Source organism: Pseudophryne corroboree, chromosome 5, assembly GCF_028390025.1.
Source record: "Pseudophryne corroboree isolate aPseCor3 chromosome 5, aPseCor3.hap2, whole genome shotgun sequence".
Taxonomy (NCBI): Eukaryota; Metazoa; Chordata; class Amphibia; order Anura; family Myobatrachidae; genus Pseudophryne; species Pseudophryne corroboree.
The window spans coordinates 164,985,697-165,010,910 of record NC_086448.1 but is presented as its reverse complement, the minus strand read 5'-3'; the positions used below and the strand labels follow the sequence as shown (position 1 = coordinate 165,010,910).

The following is a 25,214-nucleotide window of genomic DNA, read 5'->3' as shown; positions in this document are numbered from 1 at the left end:
AACCTAAACTAAAACTTTCACTAAGAAGCTCAGGAGAGCCCCTAGTGTGCACCCTTCTCGTCGGGCACAGAAATCTAACAGAAATCTAACTGAGGCTTGGAGGAGGGTCATAGGGGGAGGAGCCAGTGCACACCAGTTAGTCCTAAAGCTTTCTTTAGATGTGCCCAGTCTCCTGCGGAGCCGCTATTCCCCATGGTCCTTACGGAGTCCCCAGCATCCACTTAGGACGTTAGAGAAATATACAATATTCAACGGAAGTAGACAGAGGGCCTCACCCAAGCTGTATAAAAGACAAATTCATGTGAATTGAAGCACAATGTGTGTGTTCGGCCAGACACGTATGTTGAGCCCGTTATTCAGTACCAGCACCAAGCAAAAGCATCTGCATCTACCACATACGTAGCTGTATAGGCCAAGCAGCTGATCTTTCACCTTAAAATGGAGACTGATGACCATGCACACAGGTTAACAGTGGCCCTCTTCCCAGTGCATTTACGAACACATTCAATAATGCTATACTGTATATTTGAATTGGGTTATCACTTTACTCAATTTAGGGCAAAGGAAGCTGTGATGCAGCCAGTAACTGCTGCCGTAATGTCGTCTTATGCCAAGACAATCTCACAAATAGGGTCTGAAAAGCGAATCCCAATGAGTGCAGCTGAAGTTCTAAAACACTGCAAAGCACTCACCTAGTTCACTGTTATCATCCACCAGTATTATCTCCTGGAGCAGGCTGGCTGGTGTGCGATCCAACACACTATGGACGGTTCTCAGCAGAGCAGATAAGGCTTCATTGTAAAAACATATCACGATGCTGGCGAGGGGCAGTTGTGAGGGGTAGGTCTTCTTAGCACACCTGCCAGTGTCATTAGGTAAAAGTTACATACAATCAGGTCATGTAAGGCTTCTAGCACAAACGTTATTCCTGACTCAGATGTATTCAGGTTACCTACTAAAATGTAGATCATGGATCTTCAACCTGCGGCCCTCCAGCTGCTGTGTAACTACACATCCCAGAATGCCCTGCCTCAGTTTTAGCATGCACTAATAGCAAAACTGTGGCAGGGCATGCTGGGATGTGTAGTTCCACAGCAGCTGGAGGGCCGCAGGTTGACAACCCATGATGTAGATGATCAGGATGCATATAGTTAATGAACAATACTTTATTTACCCACTCTATTGCTTTAGCTAATCACATTCAGGTTTGTGACACCAAACCACTTGCATGATGCATAATGAGGAGGCAGTAGCTGAAAAGATGTTGCTGTTACTTTGTACACACCAGTCACACCCAGTAGAGGGAGTCACTACTTTGTGGGCTGAATCAGTGTTCACAAGAATACAGCCGATCGTGAGGTGACAGGCTGCAATCTGATGAATACAGTTTATACACCAAAATTAGCTGCTACCACAATCTAAAGTATGTATGTTTCTTAAATAGTGCAGACCTCAAAGAGGAGGGGAGGGGAGGGGGGGGGGGAAGAAAAAAAAAAAAACTTAGCAAGGATGGTGGAAAATGTAATGCAATTGTCATTGTCAGCATATTATGTTACATAGGCCCAAACGCATTAAACCTTAAAAAGTGATAAAGTTGAGACTGATAAAGAACCAGCCAATCAGCTTCCTAACTGCCATGTTACAGGATATGTTTGAAAAATGACTGATTTGTTGGTACTTTATCACTTAATGCTTAATACATTTGGCCTTGGGGGTAATTCAGACCTGATCGCTAGGGTGCGTTTTTTGCATCCCTGCAATCAGGTAGTCGCCGCCTACAGGGGGAGGGTATTAGCTGTGTGCAGGTGTGCAATCGCATGTGTTGCAGAACTGCACAAACATAAGTTTGTGCAGTTTCTGCTCAGCCCAGGAGCTACTTAGCTGCTGCGATTATCGGGGCCAGAGCAGACGTCAGAATCCCTCCCTCCAAAAGCCAGGTCCAGCCTGCGTTTTTCCGGACACTCCTTAAAAACGGTCAGTTACCACACACAAACGCCCTCCCCCTGTCAATCTTCTTGCGATCGCTGATGCATTCGGATTTTTCGCACCATCCCATCGCTGACTGGCGCTCCCCGTTGCTGCGATCTGTCATACCTATGCATTGCGGTGCATGCGCAGTTCAGACCTGATCGCAGCCTGTGAGAAAACGCAAAACAGCGATCAGATCTGAATGACTCCCTTCGATCATTTACTCTGACATGCGGGGGGACGCCCAGCACAGGGATAGTCCCCCCCTGCATGTCTAGCTCTGCCCCCCGCCCAGGTACAAAAGCACTGCACGGTGGCGATGCTTTTGTACCAGACGAGTAGCTCCCTTCCTGCGCGCTGGCAGGGAGCTACTGGCCGCGTCCCGGGTCGCAGCGGATGCGTGTGATGTCACACAACGACCGCAATCCCCCCCCCCCCCCCCAACGGTATAGACACGCCTCCGCTGTCAGGACTGTGCCCCAGCTACAGCGTTCTAATACTGTTGGCACGCCCCCTCCCGCCCTGCGACCGCCTCTGCCTGTCAATCAGGCAGCGGCGATCGCAGCCAGTGAGATGCTGATAGTATCTCACTGGGCTCCCGGGGTGTGCACGCGCAGAGCGGCCGCTGCACATGTGCAATCCACACAGTAATTCAGACTGCGATCGCTGCCGCTGCAGCGATCCAGTCTGAATTACCCCCTTAGTTCTGAGAGTCTCTGGTGACTATCTGCAGTAGCCCATTGCAAAGAATCAGCGATTCTCTTTTATCCGTATAATGCAAGACAGAACATGAAAGCAAAGCCCTGATTGGCTGAATGGCTTAATGCATATTTGCATCTTTCAAACATAATTACAGATAACGGCTTTTTAATCAGTTGTTTTGTTGATCACAGACACAAAACACTACTGAAAGTTGAGAGAGGGAGTATACAATGTTTATAGTATCAACAGCAAGCTTCATAAAGCTTATTATCTCTCTCCAATAAGAATACCTAGGACCGGGTTTGAGTAATTAAAACGTTACTAAAAATGTCCACAATAAATCTGTTTTCACAAAAATATATTTATTTATATACTTTTACCTTTTCACATAAGTATTTTTAGTTATATTATACTGTAAATTATTATTGTTGATATATGAAGCTCTCACCATCATTTCTCTTACGTCCTAGAGGATGCTGGGGTCCACATTAGTACCATGGGGTATAGACGGGTCCACCAGGAGCCATTGGCACTAAGAGTTTGAGAGTGTGGGCTGGCTCCTCCCTCTATGCCCCTCCTAAAAGACTCAGTTTAGAAAATGTGCCCGGAGGAGCCGGTCTCAGCTAGGGAGCTCCATGGGAGTTCTTTTAGTTTTAGTATTCGAGTTTAGGCACAGGGAGCCTCCCTGCTTCAAGGGACTAAGGGGGGGATAAGTAGTGTCCGCCCTGCGGGGTCTGAGCCACTATCCCCTATCTCCGCTGACAGGACACTGGGCAGGGGATTGCTCACCCCAGCAGCATGCCGCCACCCCCTTACAGAGCAAGAAGACTTCAGCGGCGAGTTAGTCACCGTCCCCCCTGGCAAGCGGGGAGCCGGTGTGAAGATGGCGGCAACAGGGTAGGGAGCGCAGTACTAACTGCGCTCCGGGGCTCAGCGGTACATAGTTCGGCGCTGTGAGGGGCGCCCTGAGCCAGCACCTACACCCTACACTGTCCAACAAGCCTATCAGGGTCCCAGGATCGCTGCCAGAACAATTCCTCAGGCCAGTATAAACTACAGGAGAGCGGGAAGCAGCACCATGAAAGGGGGCAGAGCTTCCCCTCAGAGCGGACCCAGCAGCATTCAGCGCCATCTTCCTGCCTGCAGAAGCGCTGACATGGAGAGCTGTCTCTCCAAGTCAACTCCAGCTATCTTGTACTGTACCAGGGGGCTGTAGAAGGGAGGGAGAGGCTGTGTAAAGTCTGTGTAGTCTATTAAGGTACACAGACAGCGCTGGTAGTGTTATTAGTTCTACCTTAAAAAGCGCTGTGTGTGGGTTGACTCCAATCTCTGTGGCATACTTGGGGTGAAAGTGTGTGTGTGTGTGTGTGTGTGTGTGTGTGTGTGTGTGTGTGTGTGTGTGTGTGTGTGTGTGTGTGTGTGTGTGTGTGTTGTCTAGGTACTCTGTCATATGCTGCAAAGGAGGTTTCCTCTCAGGAAGGATCCATTCCATGTACACAGGATTGTAATGCTTTGTCTCCGATCCCTATTGTTGAAGCTAATACTGAGACTGAAACTCGTGTTGAAGAAGTCTAGGGCACAGTTTGGTCAGGCTCTGTCCCTATTCCTGCAAAATCCCCTAGCATGTTCCCACAGAAACGTGCACTTGCCCAAATTATGCAAGATTACACGGAAACCGATTTTGATACTTCAGACAGTGATGGGGACGTGCTGAGGGGGGCGGCATCCCTTGCAAAGGGGGGGTGCAGCTCATGATGAGGCCATTTGAGAGGTGTTAAACATTAATGACACTACACCTGAGCAGGCTGAGGAGGCTTACTTCACCGATAATAAGAAAGCCCCACTGACCTATCCCGCGTCTAAAGAATTAAGTGCTATATTTTAAAATTCCTGGGGAAACCCGGAGAAAAAAATTCCAGATCCCAAAAAGAGTTCTGGTTGCTTTTCCCTTCCCTGAGAAGGCTAGGAAAAACCCACCAATTGTTGACGCATCTGTCTCCAGACTGTCTAAAAAAGGTGATTTTACCTGTCCCTGGTTCTACCGCATTGAAAGAACCGGATGATCGTAAGATTGAGACTACGCTCAAATCCATATACACTGCTTCAGGAGTGGCCTTAAGGTCCACTATTGCCTGTGCATGGATTTCTAAAGCCATAGTAAAGTGGTGGCACATTACTAGAGGATTTGGAAGCAATGGATAGTAGCGACATTGAATTGTTTTTACATAACATACAGGATTCTGTGGGGTTCATGGTGGAATCCATGAAAGACCTGGGTACGCTGACTGCACGGATATCCTGTTGGTATCAGCTCGCAGGGGACTCTGGCTACGCCAATGATCTGCAGACGCGGAATCCAGTAGAAGTGTGGAGAACCTACCCTGTTGTTCTAATTGTAAAGCGCAACGGAATATGCTGCGCTATATAAGAAACTGTTAATAAATAAAAAATAAATAAATACCCTACACAGGTCAGGCTCTATTTGGGGAAGCTTTGGATGCGTGGATTTCCACGGCATCTGCGGGTAAGTCACCTTTCCTTCCCTCTGCTACTTCTTCTACGAAGAAACAAACAGTTTTCTTCAGCTGTGCAGCAGTCCTTTCGGACCGCTAAGACAAAAAAGCCCAAGACTTCAAACCACTTTCTTTAGTGATGGTCGGTCAAAATCCAAAAAGCCTGCACCCGCAAGCTCCCAGGACCAGAGGGACCAGAGACCTGCTTCTGGTTCCTCAAAATCCTCAGCATGACAGTGGACCTCAAAGCCTGGAGGACGGGCTGGTGGGTGCAAGAGACTCAGACGTTTCAGCCACGTCTAGGTGTCATCTGGCCTGGATCCCTGTGTCGCAGGGGTACAGACTGGAGTTTCAAGAACTTCCGCCTCACTGATTCTTCAAATCAGGCTTGCCAGCTTTGCTGACAGACAGGGCTATCCTACAGGAAGCCATCCTAAAAATGGCAAAGATCACAGGTCACTGTCCCAGTTCCACCTCATATGCAAAGCAAGGGTTATTATTCAAACCTTTTTGTGGTACCAAAACCGGATGGTTCGGTCAGACCAATTTTGAACTTGAAATCGTTGAACCCTTACCTGAGGGTGTTCAAATTAAAAATGCAGTCTCTCAGAGCAGTGATTTCATGTCTGAAGGAGGGAGAGTTGTTGGTATGCCTGGATATGAAGGATGCGTACCTCCACATTCTGATTTGGCCGCCTCACCAGGCTTATCTCAGATTTGCACTGTTGGACAGTCACTATCAATTCCAGGCACTACCATTCGGCCTCTCCACAGTACCGAGGGTGTTCACCAAGGTGATGGCAGAGACGATGGTTCTCCTCTGCAAACAGGGGGTGAACATGAGCCCATATCTGGACGATCTGCTGATTAAGGCATTGTCCAGGAGAGGTTGTTGCAGTCCATTGTTCTCACGACTCATCTGGTCAGGGAACACGGTTGGATCCTGACTTTTCCAAAATCACATTTGGAGTCGACCAGGAGGTTGTCTTTTCTGGGAATGATCCTCGATACAGAAGTGCAGAGGATGTGTCATCCGGGGGAAAAAGAGTTGGCGATACAAACAATGGTCCGGGATGTCCTGAAGCCAGCCCGGGTTTCGGTTCATCAGTGCATTCGCCTTCTGGGGAAGATGGTGACCTCTTACGAGGCTCTACAGTGAGAAAGGTTTCATGGTCGGCCCTTCCAACTGGATCTCCTGGAAAAGTGGCAGGGATCTCATCTACACATGCACCAGAGAATACGTCTGTCGCCAAAAGCCAGGATTTCACTCCTCTGGTGGCTACAACTACCTTACCTTCTGGATGGCCGCAGGCTCGGGATTCAGGACTGGATCCTCCTGACCACGGATGCAAGTCTCCGGGGCGCAGTCACTCAGGGGGAAACCTTCCAAGGAAGGTGGTCAAGCCTGGAATCCAGCCTACCAATAAACCGTTGTAGACGGCTCTTAGTTCCCAAATGTCTTCTCCAAGCAGCCCACCTTCTGCAAGATCGAGACATTCAAGTGCAGTCGGACAATGTAATGACAGTGGCTTACATGAACCGACAGGGCAGAACGAAGAGCAGAGCTGCAAAGTCAGAGGTAGCGAGAATCATCCTCTGGACAGAGAAACGCTCGTTGGCGCTGTCAGCAATCTTCATTCCGGGAATAGACAGCTGGGAAGCGGACTTCCTCAGCAGACACGATCTCCATCCAGGAGAGTGGGGACTCCATCCGGAGGTGACCGATCTTTGGGGTGTACCTCAAATAGACATGATGGCCTCTCGTCTCAACAAGAAGCTTCGCCGGTATTGTTCCAGGTCGAGGGACCCACGAGCCATGGCAGTGGACACCCTAGTGACTCCGTGGGTGTTCCAGTTGGTGTACGTGTTTCCTCCACTTCCACTCATTCCAAGAGTTCTAAAACTCATAAGGAGAAAAAGTTCAGGCAATCCTCTTTGCTCCGGACTGGCCAAGAAGGGCTTGGTACGCGGACCTTCTGGATCTACTGCTAGAAGAGCAGAGGCCTCTTCCTCTTCGGGAGGACCTGCTGCAGCAGGGGCTGTTCGCTTATCAAGACTTACCGCGGCTACATTTGACGGCATGGAGGTTGAACGCCAGATATTAGCTCGGAAGGGCATTCCGAACAAGGTTATTCCTAACATGATACAGGCTAGGACAGGAGTACCGTAAAAACATTACCAAGACGTTTCCTACGGTGGAGTTTCAACTGGGACGGTTTCTCCTCTTCCTGCAAGCAAGTGTAGATATGGGTCTGAGGTTGGGATCCGTAAAGGTCCAGATTTCGGCCCTATCCATTTTCATCCAGAAACAGTTTACTTCCATCCTGGAGGTTCAGACTTTTTTGAAAGGGGTTCTGCACATCCAGCCTCCCTTTGTGTCGCCTACGGCGCAATGGGATCTTAACGTGGTGCTGCAGTTTCTCCAATCAGATTGGTTCGAGCCTCTACAGGAGGTTGAGGTCAAGTTTCTCACATGGAAGGCTGTCTCTTTGTTGGCCTTAGCTTCTGCTAGATGTTTGTTGGAGCCGGGGGCTTTGTCTTGTAAGAGCCTCTACTTGATCTTCCATGAAGATAGAGCTGAGCTCCGGACACGTCAGCAGTTCCTTCCAAAGGTTGTGTTGGCATTTCATGTCAACCAACCTATTGTGGTGCCAGTTGCTACTGACGTCTCAATTTCATCAAAGTCCTTGGAAGTTGTAAGGGCTCTGAAAATCTATGTGAAGAGGACTACTCGTCACAGAAAATCGGACTGTGTTTGTCCTGCATGATCCCAAGAAACTTGGGTGTCCTGCTTCTAAGCAGACGATCTCTCGCTGGATCAGGTTCACTATCCAGCATGCGCATTCTATGGCAGGACTGCCGTGTCCTACGCATGTAAAGGCCCACTCTACTCGCAAGGTGGGTTCTTCCTGGGTGGCTGCCTGGAGTGTCTCGGCTTTACAGCTTTGCCGAGCGGCTACTTGGTCGGGGTCGAACACGTTTGCAAAGTTCTACAAGTTCGATACCTTGGCCACTGAAGTTTGGTCAATCAGTTCTGCAGGAGCCGCTGCGCTCTCCCTCCCGTTCTGGGAGCTTTGGTACATCACCATGGTACTAATGTGGACCCCATCATCCTCTAGGACGTAAGAGAAAATAGGATTTTAATTACCTACCAGTAAATCCTTTTCTCGTAGTCCGTAGAGGATGCTGGGCGCCCGCCCAGCACTTCGTGCTCCTGCAGTGGTTACTTTGTTCAGTACTGCTTACTTCTTGGTTTAGTACTGTTTTGTTACTTGGTTAAGTAATATTGTTCAGCCGTTGCTGATGTTTCAAGCTAGTTATCTTGATTTGCCTTGTATGTGTGAGCTGGTGTGAATCTCGCCACTATCGGTGTAAAATCCTTCTCTCAAAGATGTCCGTCTCCTCGGGCACAGTTTCTAGACCGAGTCTGGTAGGAGGGGCATAGAGGGAGGAGCCGGCCCACACTCTCAAACTCTTAAAGTGCCAGTGGCTCCTAGTGGACCCATCTATACCCCATGGTACTAATATGGACCCCAGCATCATCTACGGACTACGAGAATAGGATTTACCGGTAGGTAATTAAAACCCTATTTTCTCCACCATAAATTTTAAATCCAAATACTGCAGCATTATACAGGTCCTTCATCTTCAGAATACCACTAGCCCTGTGCTTCTCTCTCCGCGATACACGTGACCCACCACTTATGTAATCCTTCAAGGACTGCCTCTATACATGAACATGCATGGCCCCCTCACTGCTAGTTACTTATACCATCTGGATAAAGTCTTATGTGATCATTCTTTGTGGGGTTAGGACTACAACAAATGAAGGAACACAGTGCTCCACAGTGGAAGTGCACAAGGATGCTATATAAATGTAATGTAAAGGGAGAGATCAGACTAAAAATAGTCTGTAGCTGCTTCTGAAACATTTTATCAGCAGAAGCAGCTGGCCACCATGGATGTATAGTTACTTGGGGGTGGCCATAAAATGCATGGAATGTGTGCTGCCATGTGATGCTCAGCTGTTACACAAGGAACAAGCAGGACACCAACACTGATCTATGGATTGGACTCACTAGGAAAAAGGCCGACAGACCTGTCCACCACGCGTGAAACTTCCAACGTGCAAATCTGCAAGTGGATTTTATCCCACTCCAAACGGTTGTCTTGAAAGGAATAAATGAGGTTTTGAGACGCACAGGGCATTCTCCGGAGTGCACGCAAGTGAGAGAGACGCAGAGTCACACACATCATCTACACTAGAGACTGTGGGGGTAAACAGGTCCTTCTCATGCAGACATAGAACAGAGCGGGCATGTCTGTGGCACTGGGTGGTGTGCAGAGTTGGCTGGAAGTGCACTGTTGACTAGAATGGTATGAAACCAAGGGTAGAGAAGGGCGGTCTGCTCGCAGACGTGCATATCAACTGGCATACTGGTGAATATATACACATTTTATTTCCATGCTCACAAAGTCAGAACATCTGCAGTGGAACAGAGCTCCACCTTTGTTTCCAAGGGATTCCGTGCACAATCAATTATTTGCAAGATGGCACAAAACGTCTCAGCAACGGACTTACAAGTTATATAGAATACAGTTCACTCATATAAACAGAACAGTTATGTACTAGGTTGATGAAGCAGGAGCAGACATGAGACAGAGGGTACAGGGAAGACTGATCGTGAGAGCTTACACTCTGCAACTTCTCCCCAGTAACAACCCAACATAAGTACTCTCTAACGACAACATGGTGACCATCTGACAGCATGACAGCTGGCATTTTAACGGCAACCGGACATGGTTTACATACGTTTTGCCCGCGGACGGGATGCCAGCAGTCAATATCCCGCCAGTGGTATTCCGCCTGCCAGAATGGGCGAGCACTGAGCGCATGGGCGAGCACCAAGAGTCCGCTTGCAAGCTCGCTGCAGTCGCCAGAGGATCTATTCCCACTCTGTGGGTGTTGTGCCCCCCCCCCTCGAGTGGGAATAGCCCTGGTGCGTCGAAATTCCGTCTGTCGGCATTGCCAGCTGTTAGGATTTTGGCGTCTGTATCCTGCACGCCGGGATCCCGACAGCCGGCATTTCAACTGACACTGGAGAGCACAACAGGTGGGATCATTGTTTCTTATACCTTCAATACAGGATGTACAACATTATGTGGTCTATTTACTAAGCCTTGGATGGAGAGAAATCAGACTGGGATAAAGTCCAAACCAATCGGCTCCTAACTGCCATGTTACAGGCTGGGTTTGAAAAATGACAGTTAGGAGCCGATTGGCTGGTACTTTATCTCCGTCCACTTTATCTCCATCCAAGGCTTAGTAAATAGACCCCTAAATACCTAAAAGTAGACAACTCTGCTTCAGAGCTTTTTCTCACACAGACTATCACCATAAGTACATGGATCTTGCTGTACTCAGGGTCCCACACCAATACCTAGTGGTGCTGTCTGCATGGCCAGTGTGAGAACATTCTTCCAACCACAGCTCTGCCTATTTCATTATACAGGTCAAAGCGCAGAAACTGCATGGAGTCAGCATAGTGCACGTATGTTCTGAGCATGTGCAGTGCTAATCCATATGGAATATGCTACACAAACAGGCATACGTTCCACTCTAACTGCCCCATTATATCACTTATAGTGGCATTTTCTGATCTAATAAATGTTACAGTGAGAGAAAGTGGACAGCTACCACCATTGTCCTTGGTTTCCCTCAGATCTATGTGCTGGTGGCGAGTCCATACCGCCTCACGTTAACTAAACTATGCATGTCTGGGGCAGTAAACCTGTATAATGTATAAATGTGAAGAATGAAAATCAGCACGGGTGTGGATTAAAAGATCGACTGTCTAGATCCGTGGTTTCCAATATCGACATCGAGGACGCAACAGTTTATGTTTTCCAGGTTTCCTCACAGAACCACAAGTGAAATAATTAGCTTCACCTGTGCACCTTTTAAAATATCTCCGTGAGTAATGAATACACCTGTGCACCTGGACAACATGAACTGCTGGGGGTCCTTGAAGACAGAGTTTGGGAACCACCTGTCTAGATCGTAAAAAAAGGTTTTTTTTTTGTGTTATTCTAACTCTAATCCTAACCCTTCTGCAAGCGAACCGCCCGCCAAGTGCCTAACTCTAGCCCTAAACCTAAAATCCATGTGTCTTTTTTTGTGTCAACCATACGCATGTCAACCTTTTGTCCTCGTCTACTATTTAACTGTCAACCTATTGACTCTCTTTTTTCGGTCTATCTTCTGGATACCAATCAGCACACCTAAACCCACTTCTGCTATAAACCTACCACCTGGTGAAGTGGCTGTAAAGAGCATGAAACACCCCCAAACTGGCTCATTCAGGCATCAATCACCTGCTTCTGGAAACTAACATGCATTCTAGTCTGATCTAAAGAAACAAAATGGTATTTTTTTTTTTAAAGTGCAATGTCTTCTGAAAATAGAAGATTGATTTGGGAGTACTGCACAGAAAATGCATATTATAAATGCACAGAATATTGATATTGGCCAGCTCAACATGAGGCAGCTGTCCTAAAAGGCGCCAAATACGCTCACTAGTAATGGGGAAATAACCCAACACAACCTCAGCAGTGATGAGCTAAGACATCAACAACGCCTCCTTATACACCAAAATACACAGAATGACTTTTTTTTTTTTAAATAATTTTAGCACCAAATGAAACCAGCGAATAAATGAACACAACTTGACCAATCCACATCTTGTGGCATCAGGATTCTGCTACACCTACAGGTGGATCTAGAACACGTGCGAGACCTACTTGGGATCCCTTGTGTCTGGGATGTCCCTGTGGTATCCAAGTCTGTTGCTAATCAGCACATTGAAGGCGTGTTTCTGATAGCCCACGTCCCGCACATTTTGGTCTTGTTCATTGAAGATCATTCCTGAAATAGAGTAATTCACTGTTAACGCTGCACTCTGACACAAACCAGGGAGACATGGAGAATGGACAGCAAGTGATGTCCTGAGGACAGAGTTTGAGAACCTGTGATGCTCAATATGTCTGTAAGTTTCTAGGACTATGGGCTCAACTTTGAATGGACTGAACAGAGCAGAGAATTAGCTCCCGGTGCTCTTTAATTCAGCGCGCTGTCATGTTGGGGAAGGCCGGTTCTCAAGAACTAAACAGGGTGTTTTGCAGTGAGAATTGTCATTCTCCGTCTACAGTGCCCGGTGCAATGCTGTTTCCGCCACGCTAGGGGCAGAAAATAGGATTTTGGTACTTACCAGGTAAATCCTTTTCTTTGAATCCATAGGGGGCACTGGAGTACTCGTGGGATATGGACGGCTTCCGCAGGAAACAGGGCACTGAGTATTTAAATTTAGAACTCTCCACCCCTCCATATCCCCGAGTACCTCAGTGTTTTTTTACTGAGCCGAACAGGAACTATAGAGAGGTTGACAATGGAGAATTACATATAACATAACGGACAACAAAGTTGACACATAACGTTACTGACAACTAAACCGTTGACACCATAACCGATAGAACCTTATAATTTGAACCAGTCGGTGAAAATGTATTACCATAAGATCCCCTGAGCTTAATACAAACCAGGTAAAACTGCTCTGGGTGGGCGTCCAGTGCCCCCTATGGATTCAAAGAAAAGGATTTACCTGGTAAGTACCAAAATCCTATTTTCTTTTTCATCCACTAGGGGTCACTGGAGTACTCTTGGGACGTACCAAAGCTTCCCCCGTGGGCGGGAGAGCTGTTTGGCACCTGTAACACTAGGCGGCCAAAGCTAGATGCTGATGCCGCAAACGTATCAAACATGTAAAAGCGCACAAACGTGTGCACTGAAGACCATGTAGCCGCACGGCAAAGCTGCGTCGTAGAAGCTCCACGACCAGCTGCCCATGAAGTTCCCACAGAACGTGTGGAACGAGCTGTTACCGATGTAGGCGGCTGTAACCTAGCATTAAGGTAAGCCTGACGTATAGGCAGTTGTATCCATCTGGATAAGGTCTGCTTAGAAGCTGGCCAACCCATCTTGGCAGCATCATAGAGAACAAACAATGCATCCGTTTTACGAACTGTAGACGTTCGGGATACATAAACGCGTAATGCGCGTACCACATCCAGAGTTCCAGAATGTCCGGTTAACACAGGACTACTCTTGGTTGATTGATGTGAAAAGATGACACTACGTTTGGTAAGAAAGCGGGATTCGTCCGAAGTTCCGCTCTGTCATCATGAAACACCAAATACGGTGGCTTGCATGACAAGGCACCCAAATCTGAAACACGCCTTGCCGAAGCTAAGGCTAGAAGAAAAATTGTTTTCCAAGTGAGAAACTTTATATCCACTTGCTGTAAGGGTTCAAACTATGAAGACTGTAATAAATCTACAACCAGATTCAAGTCCCATGGCGCTGTAGGTGGAATGAATGGAGGCTGTACTCTGAGGACACCTTGCAGAAAAGTGTGTACAGACGGCAATAGAGCCAATCGTCTTTGAAAATAAATTGACAACGCAGATACCTGCACCTTTAGTGTAGATAAACGCAGTCCTCCATCTAACCCCCTCTGTAGAAATAACAAAAGACGGGATAACTTGAAAGATGATGTCGGAAACTTCCGAGCTTCACACCAACCTATATAGGCAAGCCAAATTCTGTAATAATGAGCTGCCGTAACCGGCTTCCTAGCTCGTAACATGGTTGGTATAACCGATACTGGAATGCCCTCTCTTCTTAAGAGGGCGGTCTGAACAGCCACCCCGTCCAACGCAGCTGCGCTAAATCGGGGTAAAAGAACGGACCCTGTTGTAACAGGTCTGGACGTAGTAGGAGCGGCCAAGGATCTTATGCGAGTAGTCCGCGGAGATCCGAGAACCAAGCTCTCCGAGACCAATGAGGCACCACTAGTATGAGTGTGACGGACTCTTTTTTGAACCGTTATAGCACCCGAGAGAGCAGCGGAAACGGTGGAAACAGATACACGAGGCTGTACGGCTACGCGATTGTGAGAGCATCCACCGCCACTGCCTTTGGATCTCTCGTTCTGGACACATACTGGGGCGTTTGGTAATTGTGGCGAGGTGCCATCAGATCCACCTGAGGGTAACCCCACCTGTGGACCAACATGTGAAACACCTCTGGATTTAATGCCCAGTCTACTGGATGAAAATCCCGACGGCTGAGATAATCCGCCTCGCAGTTATCCACTCCCGGAATGAACCCAGTTGACAATATCACCTGGTGGTATTCTGGGCAATTGAGGATTCGAGCTACTTCCCGCATTGCCATGCGGCTTCTCGTTCCTCCCTGGTTGTTGATGTATGCGACTGCCGTCGCGTTGTCTGACTGCACTTGGACAGTCTGAGAGCGAAGCATGTAGTGCATTGTAAATTGCGCGGAGTTCCAGGACATTTATAGACAGCAATCTGTCGTGATCTGCCTAGAGACCCTGTCGCTGACCATTTTAAACTACAACTCCCCAACTTCTGAGACTCTCGGCCAGAGTAGAGACACCCTCGCCCTTGGCGACAACCTCACCCTGTGGGGAATCTGCCTATGCGAGTGCGACCACTGCTGTTGAAATGGACGCGAGTGAAAACCTCCGAACTGAAGCGCTTCGAAAGCCACCACAATTGTTCCTAATAGGCGAATACACAAATGTACCGATAGTGTGCGTGGCTTGAGCACTAATTGTACCAGATGGCGAATAATCTGTCTGGTGTATTAGGTAAATTCTTTGATTTACCGTATCTGGAATCATACCTAGGAATTGAAGTCGTTGAGACGGAATTAGATGGGATTTCTTGAAGTTGACACTGCAACCGTGGTGTACGTTAGCAGCGCAATTTGGAGGAACATCTGTTGAGACGGAGCTCTTATGAGCAGATCGTCTAAGTACGTAACGATGGTCACTGCCAGGGATCTGAGATGAGCTATCATCACAAACATCACTTTGGTGAATACCCGAGGCGCTGACGAGAGGCCAAACGGTAGAGCCTGAAACTGTTAATGGTTGTGGCGTATTGCAAAACCCAAGAACCTCTGATGAGGTGACCAAATCGGAATGTGTAAGTACGCATCCTGGAGATCAAGCGCACTTATGCAATCTTGTGGGTCCAAATCTGCAATTACTGACCGCAGAAATTCCATCTTCAATCTGTAGTAAGTGACTTACTGATTGAGACTGTGACGGAGCCCTCCGGCTTCGGTACCACAAACAGACGGGAATAATAACCCTGACCTTGTTGGTGTACCAGGCCTGGAATTAAAAACTGCTGAATCCAGCAGAGACTGAATGGCAACCTGCCAAAACGCCTTCTTGTCGTCCGACAGAGGCAGTCCTGTCTTTAAAAAACGCAGTGGCGGGAGACAGCTTTCCGTTAACACTAAATAGCGGATACATCCATCAGTGGATGTCTGGAATCCCGGCAAATGTAACGTCTAAAGGCGCGCTCCCACAATTGGAAATCCGAGATGGGCTGGGAGCCCGTCAAGCCACTGGCTTGTTGGTGACTTTAGCGCCCTGGCGTTACAAGGCGTAACTGTTTTTGTACCACAGCCTTGAAAAGACTGAAGTCTAAAGGATTTAAACGCCGGACCAGAGTATTTCCGTCTTAGTACCAGAGGAGGCAATGGTGGGAAACTAGACTCCCCCCCCCCCTCCCACCGCCTTGGCCTGAGAAATGCATTTGTCAAATTTAGGACCAAACAACTTCAGGCCACCGTATTCTTTTGACCTCTGACTCCGCTTGCCAAGACCGCAGCCAGAGTCCTTGTCGTGCTGTAACTAGCGACGATGAAAAGCGAGAAGCGAGCTAACAGCCGGCAGCAGAAGCTGTACAGAGATACTCAGCAGCTTCTCAGATTTGATTAACGATAAGTATAACGTGATCGTCATTGTTTCCATACATAGAGCGCCCTAGTGACCCAAATGTATCTTGGGTCTTTATAAGGTTTGACACAGACGAATTCACCAATGGCGGATTCTCCAATGTAGATGTCACTGTGTGGAAACGGGTAATGTAGATGTCATCGGGTAAATAGACTTAAATCTTAGTAAGATATCCTAAATAAGAAGCCCATTGAAGATCTCTGTCGTTTAGTAAATACGACGGATTATATGTTAGAGGCTCCTTAGTCTCTGTAAACTTCAGAGACTGACGCACTGGTCATTATCAATGTCTAGGCAAAAAACGCACTATCTGACTGCTGGTCTAATGTACCCTCCTCACCCTTATTTAGCGCCGTGAGGTTTGGCATAGAATTGTCAGACTGCAACATAGCAGAAATGGTTAAATTATAAGACCAATTAAATTAACACCCTGTTACCCAAAGTGAAGTTGGACCTTTGCAAAGGCTGAGACTCCTTCGTTAGAGCTGGCGGTGTAACCCGAGACTCCGATCTTGCCGCTCCTGTCGAGCGGCGGCCAAATTGAATTGCCAACCCAGCTATTACTTTTGCTTAACATAGGATCTGGGAATGAACCGGCTTCCGGAGTGGAAACCTACAAAACATACTGAACATGTGGTAGATTTATGTACAGACTTTGCAGTAAAACATATTTTTAGTCTTTGCTGGTGCCTTACTCATTATGCAGACAGACAACACAATAGCCAAAGACAGACACTTGCACGACTCAGTAAAATTATTACTTAAGGTGTGTAATATATATATAGCCGAAATGCAGTTTATATGGCCAGCCTATGTGAAACCTGAACCAAAATTCCCACTAACACCCCTGCGCCTCTGGTGGACTAGAGATGTAGGACAGGAACGTTCTGGAATTACAAACAGGAAGAAACAGGAAGCATGGTTAAAATGGCCCCCATGCCATGCTTACACTGATAATCACAGGCAGGTTACAATACATGCCTCCTGACTGCAGTTTAATATAGGCTCATAGTCTATTAATACAACCTATAGATATGGCAGCCTGTCATACAGGCTATTCTTCCTCTTAAGATTTTCCCCCTTGCAGCAGCGCTGTAATCAGACATGTCCCCCCCCTTCCCCCTGTGCTCCCTGTAGCGCTGTGTCTCAGCGGGGAGCGTTGCAAGGAGCCGAGGGACACTTATTGCAGAGCAGCGGAGTTCGGCTGCCCGGAGCGGCGTGTAGCGGCTTCCGGCGTCGCTAGCCGAGCTGCGGCGGTTCTCCCCCTCTCAGCGCTGGTACTTGCATGACGGAGCGGCTGGGGCGGCCGGACGGAGCGGCTGGGGCGGCCGGACGGAGCGGCTGGGGCGGCCGGACGGAGCGGCTGAAGTGGCTGGGGCGAGCGGGCTGTATGAGCGGCGGGTGCGGGCGGCTTATAACACAGACCCCACACAGCGGGGCGGCAGCCTGCGCTGACCGCCCTGTTCCCCCCCAGCATACCTTGTTGTAGGTAGGGCTGCGACGGGGCTTCTATCTGTAAGCTCCATCCAGCTCGTCAGTTCATGGCTGCGACGGGGCTTCTTCCTGTAAGCTCCGTCCAGCTCGTCAGTTCATGGCTGCGATGGGGCTTCTTCCTGTAAGCTCCGTCCAGCTGTTCAGTACATGGCTGCGACGGGCTTCTTTGTGTAAGCTCCGTCCAGCTCTTGCAGCAGGCAGTGGGCTGCGTGTGGCTGTGAGGGTGCTCTTTGTGAGGACCGACACGCCATGCGCTGCTCCGTGCAGCGGCACTATCCCGGACCCATGTTTTTACAGAAACTGGGAAGGGATGTGCTAAGTGCAAAAGTAAAATGTAAAAGTAAAAATGAAAAATTAATAAAATATTCAACTAAGTGTGGGAGCTCCACACAAGCCTGGTTAGTGCTGTGAGCACAGAAAAAACACTGAGGTACTCGGGGATATGGAGGGGTGGAGAGTTCTAAATTTAAATATTCAGTGCCCTGTTTCCTGCGGAAGCCGTCCATATCCCAAGAGTACTCCAGTGACCCCTAGTGGATGAAAAAGAAATCAGCACAGTGCGATCACTTTTGTTGAATTTCTGCTCGCAGAACTAAGCTGGTCATAAATTAAAACTAAATGGAAAAAAGCAACTAAATAAAAAAGGTCTGCTTTCTGATGACTAGGTGGCTATGAGGTTCTCATGCTAATTTGGGACTCTGCTTCAATGTCACATGCTGATACAAAGTGCACAAGACATACCCAGTAACGCCAGGAAATGCCATGTCCGACAAGTAGTCCTAGCATAGAGAAAAGTAGTAGAAGAAAACTAGCTCTGGACTAACAGGGAAACGACGATATTTCAGACATTCTTCCATTGTTGGGACACAGGGAGTTCCCATTTCATGTCCAAAATACTGTGTGGTCACATGTATCAAAGCTTAGAAATAGATAAAGTATCAGCCAGGCAGCTCCTAACAGTCATTTTTCAAATACACTTGCCCCTGTATGCTTTTCCTGGCCCTTACTGGTGTGAAGTGCGTCAGAATATAGCTCATATACTGTTAGAAAAAATAAATAAATAAATACATAAAGTAAAATAAAACATGGAGAGCTGGAGGGGGGGGGGGGGGGGGGGTAAATTTATGGTCCTGATACAGGGATGGACACAAATGCCGTCACAGCTACAATTTAGTATGCAGCGGCTGTGCAAAAATCTGCAAATATTCCTACTTGTGTAGGAAGATGCATCAGGGGTACAGCGGTCAATGATCGGACTCCTAAGTCAACCTATGGTCACACAGCATGGCTGTCGGAAGCAAAATTCTGAAGCCATTATAACTACATACGGTATTTCTGCCACATCCCCCACATGGATGCGACACGTCTGTGTGCGAGTGCCCACCTCCCACAGATGCTCCCCGACTGTCACTCTCCTTACAAATAAATACTCACTTCAACAGTCATTGAAAGAATGCACAAAATGGCTCTACTGTCTACATCTATGAATCAGCCTTATGTATATCCAGGATGCTAGTCTCCGATACCTGCACGTGACTAGCGTCACATATCCAGGATGCTAGTCTCAGATACCTGCACGTGACTAGTGTCACATATCCAGGATGCTAGTCTCCGATACCTGCACGTGACTAGCGTCACATATCCAGGATGCTAGTCTCAGATACCTGCACGTGACTAGCGTCACATATCCAGGTTGCTAGTCCCCAATACCTGCATATGACTAGCGCCACATATCCAGAATGCTAGTCCCCGATACCTGCACATGACTAGCGCCACATATCCAGGATGCTAGTCCCAGATACCTGCACATGACTACCGACACATATCCAGGATGCTAGTCCCCGATACCTGCACATGACTACCGACACATATCCAGGATGCTAGTCCCAGATACCTGCACATGACTACCGACACATATCCAGGATGCTAGTCCCCGATACCTGTACATGACTACCGACACATATATATGCTATATTCCCAGGCAACAGAGAATACAAATATTGTGTTGCTGTCTCCACTCCAGTCCTCACCTGCAAAATCATTTGGGTTATAGGTGCAGAAACTGAACAATAATTAGAATAATAACTCTTCCACAACCCATGCATTACCAGACATCACCCCTTTATACAGCATGATATGTAAAGTACCACTGAGAGTGTATGATTAAGTACAGCAAGGAAATAATGTACATTTACTTTCATCTCTTTACAATTCTGTCACGGGAAAAAAAAACTGAAAAAACAAACAGTGCGAGACCCACTGCGACAGCCCGTCACTCAGTCCTACAGCAGGCACATCACTTTTAATGCAGGTTCACTTCTGTATACCACACTCTGCATAGCATGTCTGCAGTGGGGATGGCACCAGTAACATCTATTTTATAATCATGCTTGCCTATTGGCCAAACTGCATGAAGTGATTAATAAGCCTGCAGCAACACTGTTAATGAGCAAGGATTGCCGGAATACAGAGAGCACCACTAGCAGGGATTCATATTACAGACAAGTAAATAAAAGCAGATCTCAGAAAATAGACTGGGTAAGCCTATATAACTATTTCTAGAATACTACAGCATGCAACAGTGCTTAAAGAGGCTCCTATCGCAGGCTAACACAATAAAAATATTCACAAGCAAAAATCTGGTTCCTTTTAAAATAATAAGATTTTACTCACCGGTAAATCTTTTTCTCGTAGTCCGTAGTGGATGCTGGGAACTCCGTAAGGACCATGGGGAATAGACGGGCTCCGCAGGAGACTGGGCACTCTAAAGAAAGATTTAGTACTATCTGGTGTGCACTGGCTCCTCCATCTATGCCCCTCCTCCAGACCTCAGTTAAGGAAACTGTGCCCGGAAGAGCAGACATTATAAGGAAAGGATTTTGGAATCCCGGGTAAGACTCATACCAGCCACACCAATCACACCGTATAACTTGTGATACACTTATCCAGTCAACAGTATGAACAACAACAGGGCATCAAACAATGGATGCCAACATAACATAACCCATTATTAAGCAATAACTATATACACGTATTGCAGAAAGTCCGCACTAGGGACGATTTACCGGTGAGTAAAATCTTATTTTCTCTAACGTCCTAGTGGATGCTGGGGACTCCGTAAGGACCATGGGGATTATACCAAAGCTCCCAAACGGGCGGGAGAGTGCGGATGACTCTGCAGCACCGAATGGGCCAACTCAAGGTCCTCCTCAGCCAGGGTATCAAACTTGTAGAATTTTGCAAATGTGTTTGAACCCGACCAAGTAGCAGCTCGGCAAAGCTGTAATGCCGAGACCCCTCGGGCAGCCGCCCAAGAAGAGCCCATCTTCCTTGTGGAATGGGCTTTCACTGATTTTGGATGCGGCAATCCAGCCGCAGAATGAGCCTGCTGAATCGTGTTACAGATCCAGCGGGCAGCGGTTTGCTTTGAAGCAGGAGCACCCAACTTGTTGGGGGCATACAGGATAAACAGCGAGTCAGTTTTCCTGACTCCAGCCGTTCTGGCCACATAAATCTTCAAAGCCCTGACTACATCTAGTAACCTGGAATCCTCCAAGTCACGAGTAGCCACAGGCACTACAATAGGTTGGTTCAAATTAAAAGATGACACCACCTTTGGCAGAAATTGGGGACGAGTCCGCAATTCTGCCCTGTCCATATGAAAAACCAGATAGGGGCTGTCAAAGTCAGAAAAATATCTCTACACACACTGCCATATTTGCACCTCATACTGGTCCGCACTGCGCATGCGTACGCTCTCCCGTACGTGCACATACTCACAGTCGCGGGCACCCGCAGGCGCACGGTATGCGTATTTACGGTAGAGTTTATGTGATCGTAGCGTGCGACTCAATCGTTACATATTTTCAGTAATAATGTATTTTGTAGATCATGGTCCCTTTGATAGATTCTGAAAGTTTAGTTAACATAGCATGTTCCTGAACAGAGAGATCCCTCTTTGTATTGTACGAAGGGTCTAACAGGGGTCATACAGTGGTGTTTGGTACCCATCGGAAGAGTATTTAAATAGCAATATTCCGGTGTTGGTTTGGAGCGGATTAATCGCTCGTGCGAATAGTTATGGACATAAGAAGTTTATGTCCATTTACTATTATTTGTTCTTATTTAGTCATGCGGCGGGAAACTCAGTATCCCACCCACCTGAACAGTTGGAAACAGTCACAGCCCACCTGTATGAATCAACCTATGACCTTTTGTTATAATGCGAAGCCGAATTCCTGTGTCCAATGAACAATGAGATTGTAGGGACCATTGAATTGTATTGTGTGTGGGGCATAAATAGGCAGGCCGACCGTATCCAGTTCACTCTCTTCAACGGTTCTCATTGCTGATAATCGGGAGCTGGATATCGAGGCGCATGCGATCGTTTCCCCTTGTGCGTAAGTTTTCTCCGCAGTCATATTGTCTTGATGTTATTATGAGCCATCTCTCTCTCCTCTCTTTTTCCCTTATTTTCCCTTGATTGTATTGTATTGTATTGTATGGTATTTCCTGTGTAATTATCTGGTTAGTTAGTCTATGTTATATTGTAGTGTATGCTTTGTACTGTGATTCTTTTGCAAGTATAATAGTCATAATACATATAATAGGTTTTGGACCCTAAGCCCAGGTATCTGTGTATTTCTTATAGTGTTAAGTATTCCCTGAGCGTCGGTGACGCCCAAGCAGCTTTGTAGTTAATCAGGTTACACCAGGTTGCATTTACACTCTATCACCACACTAAGGTTTACTGTATATTTCGTTGTTAATGGTATAGATATAAAGGTTTAACGTCGTAAGCGTCTGCACCGCTGGAGATCTCCTCGTGGTCCCAAGCGTCCGCTACGCTATAGCGAATCATTACGTTAGTCGGCAGCCAATAGCGTGCCTGCCTGTGATCTCTGGGCCGTAAGCGAACGTGACGCTTGAGCGTCTCGACTACGGTTGAGCGATCGTTACGCAACTGGCGTACCCTTACGGTACTTCTTACGTAGATAGCGTACAGTGTTCTTAGACCTCTTAAAGTGTTTTATATACGATAAATATTTAGCTTTATCAATTGGGGGCCGTCCAGTCCTTCACATATCTGCACTAGGTAATATCAGCAGACATTATCCATCAGCAAAGGGCGGGAGGTTGTATCCCTCGTAGTGCTGACGGGATAAGCGTCTGCTTCGCTTAGGTAAAGGGTGCTGAAGGAATCCGGGAACCGGAGGTAAGAGCAAAACGCTAGTGTCTTTTAAAACTGTTTATTTTTCTGTCTTGCACGCACACATATATATCTGCATTTCCTTTTCATTTGTGTATTTTCGTATGTCACTCTCCTGTTTGCCAGTTTATAGTTGATAAACGTGCTGAGAGAGATTTGCCGCTATTTCAATAGTTTGAGTAAAGGTAATATAGTTAAAGTGTAGACAAACACACAGTTTTTGCCTGGGAGATAAGGCGAAGTCAGTGTGGTGTGTGGTAGATGATCAAGGATCATCTACATTGATAAAAGTATAAATTGTGTTACGGTGGATCTTTGCTTTGCGTACACGTGTCTCTAACAAAGACTTGCGTACGCAATCCAAAGGCCGACGCACGCAGCGTATATTACGCAACGGAGCGTCTGGGTACGCCCACGTAACTCAAACAACAGGCGATAAGTAGCGCAACGCGGTAAATAACGCAAAGCGATAAATAGCACAAATTGATTTCAGCTTTCCAAAACTTAGTTTAAATACCTTACTTTACTGCAACACCTCTGGGGAGAGCTATCAGACTACGGGAAATGATTTTTTTTCTGATCAGAAAACTATAAGAATGATAGTGGGTTGAAAACGGTATGAGTGTATTGAATCCCGCTTTGTGGACTTTGTGATCTGTGTGATCTATGAGCACGGCCTGAAGTGAAAACGTGCAACAGAGTGTGATAAAGTTTTCGTTGTATTACGCTCTGGCCAATGATCCTACCATTTATGGGCAACAAGTGTCTATAAGTGGTACGATTGGACCGCACGGTTGTATGTGTGACCAATAACGCAACGTGATATGAGGTCGTATATCCATGCGTAAATCTTGCCCTCATACGTGTTGTAGGGAGCACATGAAAGCGTGATTTGTGTAATAGGGCCTGCAACGGCTACACGTGTCTGCTAGAAGGCGGACCGGAGATACCCGGAGCAGAAGAAGTTCAGTGGAAGAGCTTTAAGGATTTCCAACGAAGTTCTGTGTTTGGTGCATTTTAGGAAGTTTTTCTGTGTTAGAAAGGTCCACAATGGCAGCCAAGTGCACAATACAGACGGTCGGAGGTCAGGATTCAGACTCCAGAGGCTTGCAGACCCCGAGGGTCTGCTCGGTTAGTAATGTGGAGGAGGTATGGTCCCCACACTGAGACCTTTTGTGATGAATGGACACGAATGACTGCGGGGGATAAGGCACCATTTCCCGGGATAGGTAGTTTTGACTTAGAGGTGTTGCATAATTTAAGGCGGAGGATCGGTCTCATAAAATCCTGGAAACAACGAGTTAAAAATGATGATTGTTTGCAGATATGGCTACAGGAAAGTGACATGCAGAGAAATGTAACTTACATACCTAACTTTCATCTTGAGAGGAGAGACATGGCAATGGAGGGGATTATGGTTGCGGAGAAAAGCACAAGGGTGAACAATAAAAACGCTCTTAGCAACTGTAGTATAGATGATAAGAATAAGTGTAATAAATGTAACAAAGATAATTGTAATACTGTTGAATGTACAACTATTAACCCATGCAAGTCGCACCTCATGTTAAACTTTCCTCAGGAACACCAACAAGAAAGTGAGCCCAGAACGATGTCGGCACCTCTTCCAGCAGCCATCACACAAGACATCCAGGTGGACGCGACCAAATCGGTAAAGACTGTAATCAAACCCCCTAATGGAGGGTCAGGTGAGGTCGTGTCCACAGGTACGTATGGTATTATACATTACGCACAAACAAATGTACCTCATATTGTAGAATCAATTCAGAATGACGTTACTGGACTTAATCCTGTCAGGGTAATTGCAGTACCAAATGGGAAAACTGACTCTTCAGGAGTCACCCCCGTCAGGAACATCGCCATGTGCCCCTTTTCCCGAACAGAATTAAGAACAATTCTGTCTGAATTTCCTGATCCCAGGAAAGACTTAGTTGCTTGTCAAAGATACATTAGAGTGCTAGGACATACTGCAGAGCCAAATAACAAAGATTGGAGGACAGTTTTGAGGGCATGTTTACCCCCCGATGTTGATTCATTGAAATTTATCGCTGATTGTAAGCTAGATGAGGAAGTGCCACTAACAAACGAGTATAACCAAGATAATGTAAAAAGAATCAATCTACAGTTGAAAGAATATTTTCCCACAGTAGTAAAATGGAATAAAATCTTTACAATAAAACAAAAAGAAGGTGAATCCGCATCAGAGTATTTTCACCGGGCTCTGCAGGATATGGCTAGGTACACGGGTATAGATGACATTGACACTAACGTACACCACAGAGAGGTAGCTGTGTCTGTATTAATGGACTGCTTAAAAGACACACTAAAAATCAGGGTACAAACCTCCATACCTCACTGGAGAGGCATCTCGGTGGCTGCATTAAGAGAGTCCGCTATCGAGCATGACCGCAATAT

General features: G+C 47.0%; 1 protein-coding gene across 1 annotated transcript in view; it reads right to left on the bottom strand.

The window, feature by feature from the left end:
* GALNT11 (polypeptide N-acetylgalactosaminyltransferase 11) overlaps window positions 1-25,214 on the bottom strand; it is a 99,297-nt gene that overhangs the window by 49,569 nt on the left and 24,514 nt on the right. The window contains exons 3-4 of the mRNA XM_063921857.1: window positions 11,985-12,108; window positions 693-859 (exon numbers count right to left, since the gene is read on the bottom strand). Coding sequence (XP_063777927.1) covers window positions 693-859; window positions 11,985-12,108 — 291 coding nt within the window. The remainder of the gene's footprint in view (window positions 1-692; window positions 860-11,984; window positions 12,109-25,214) is intronic.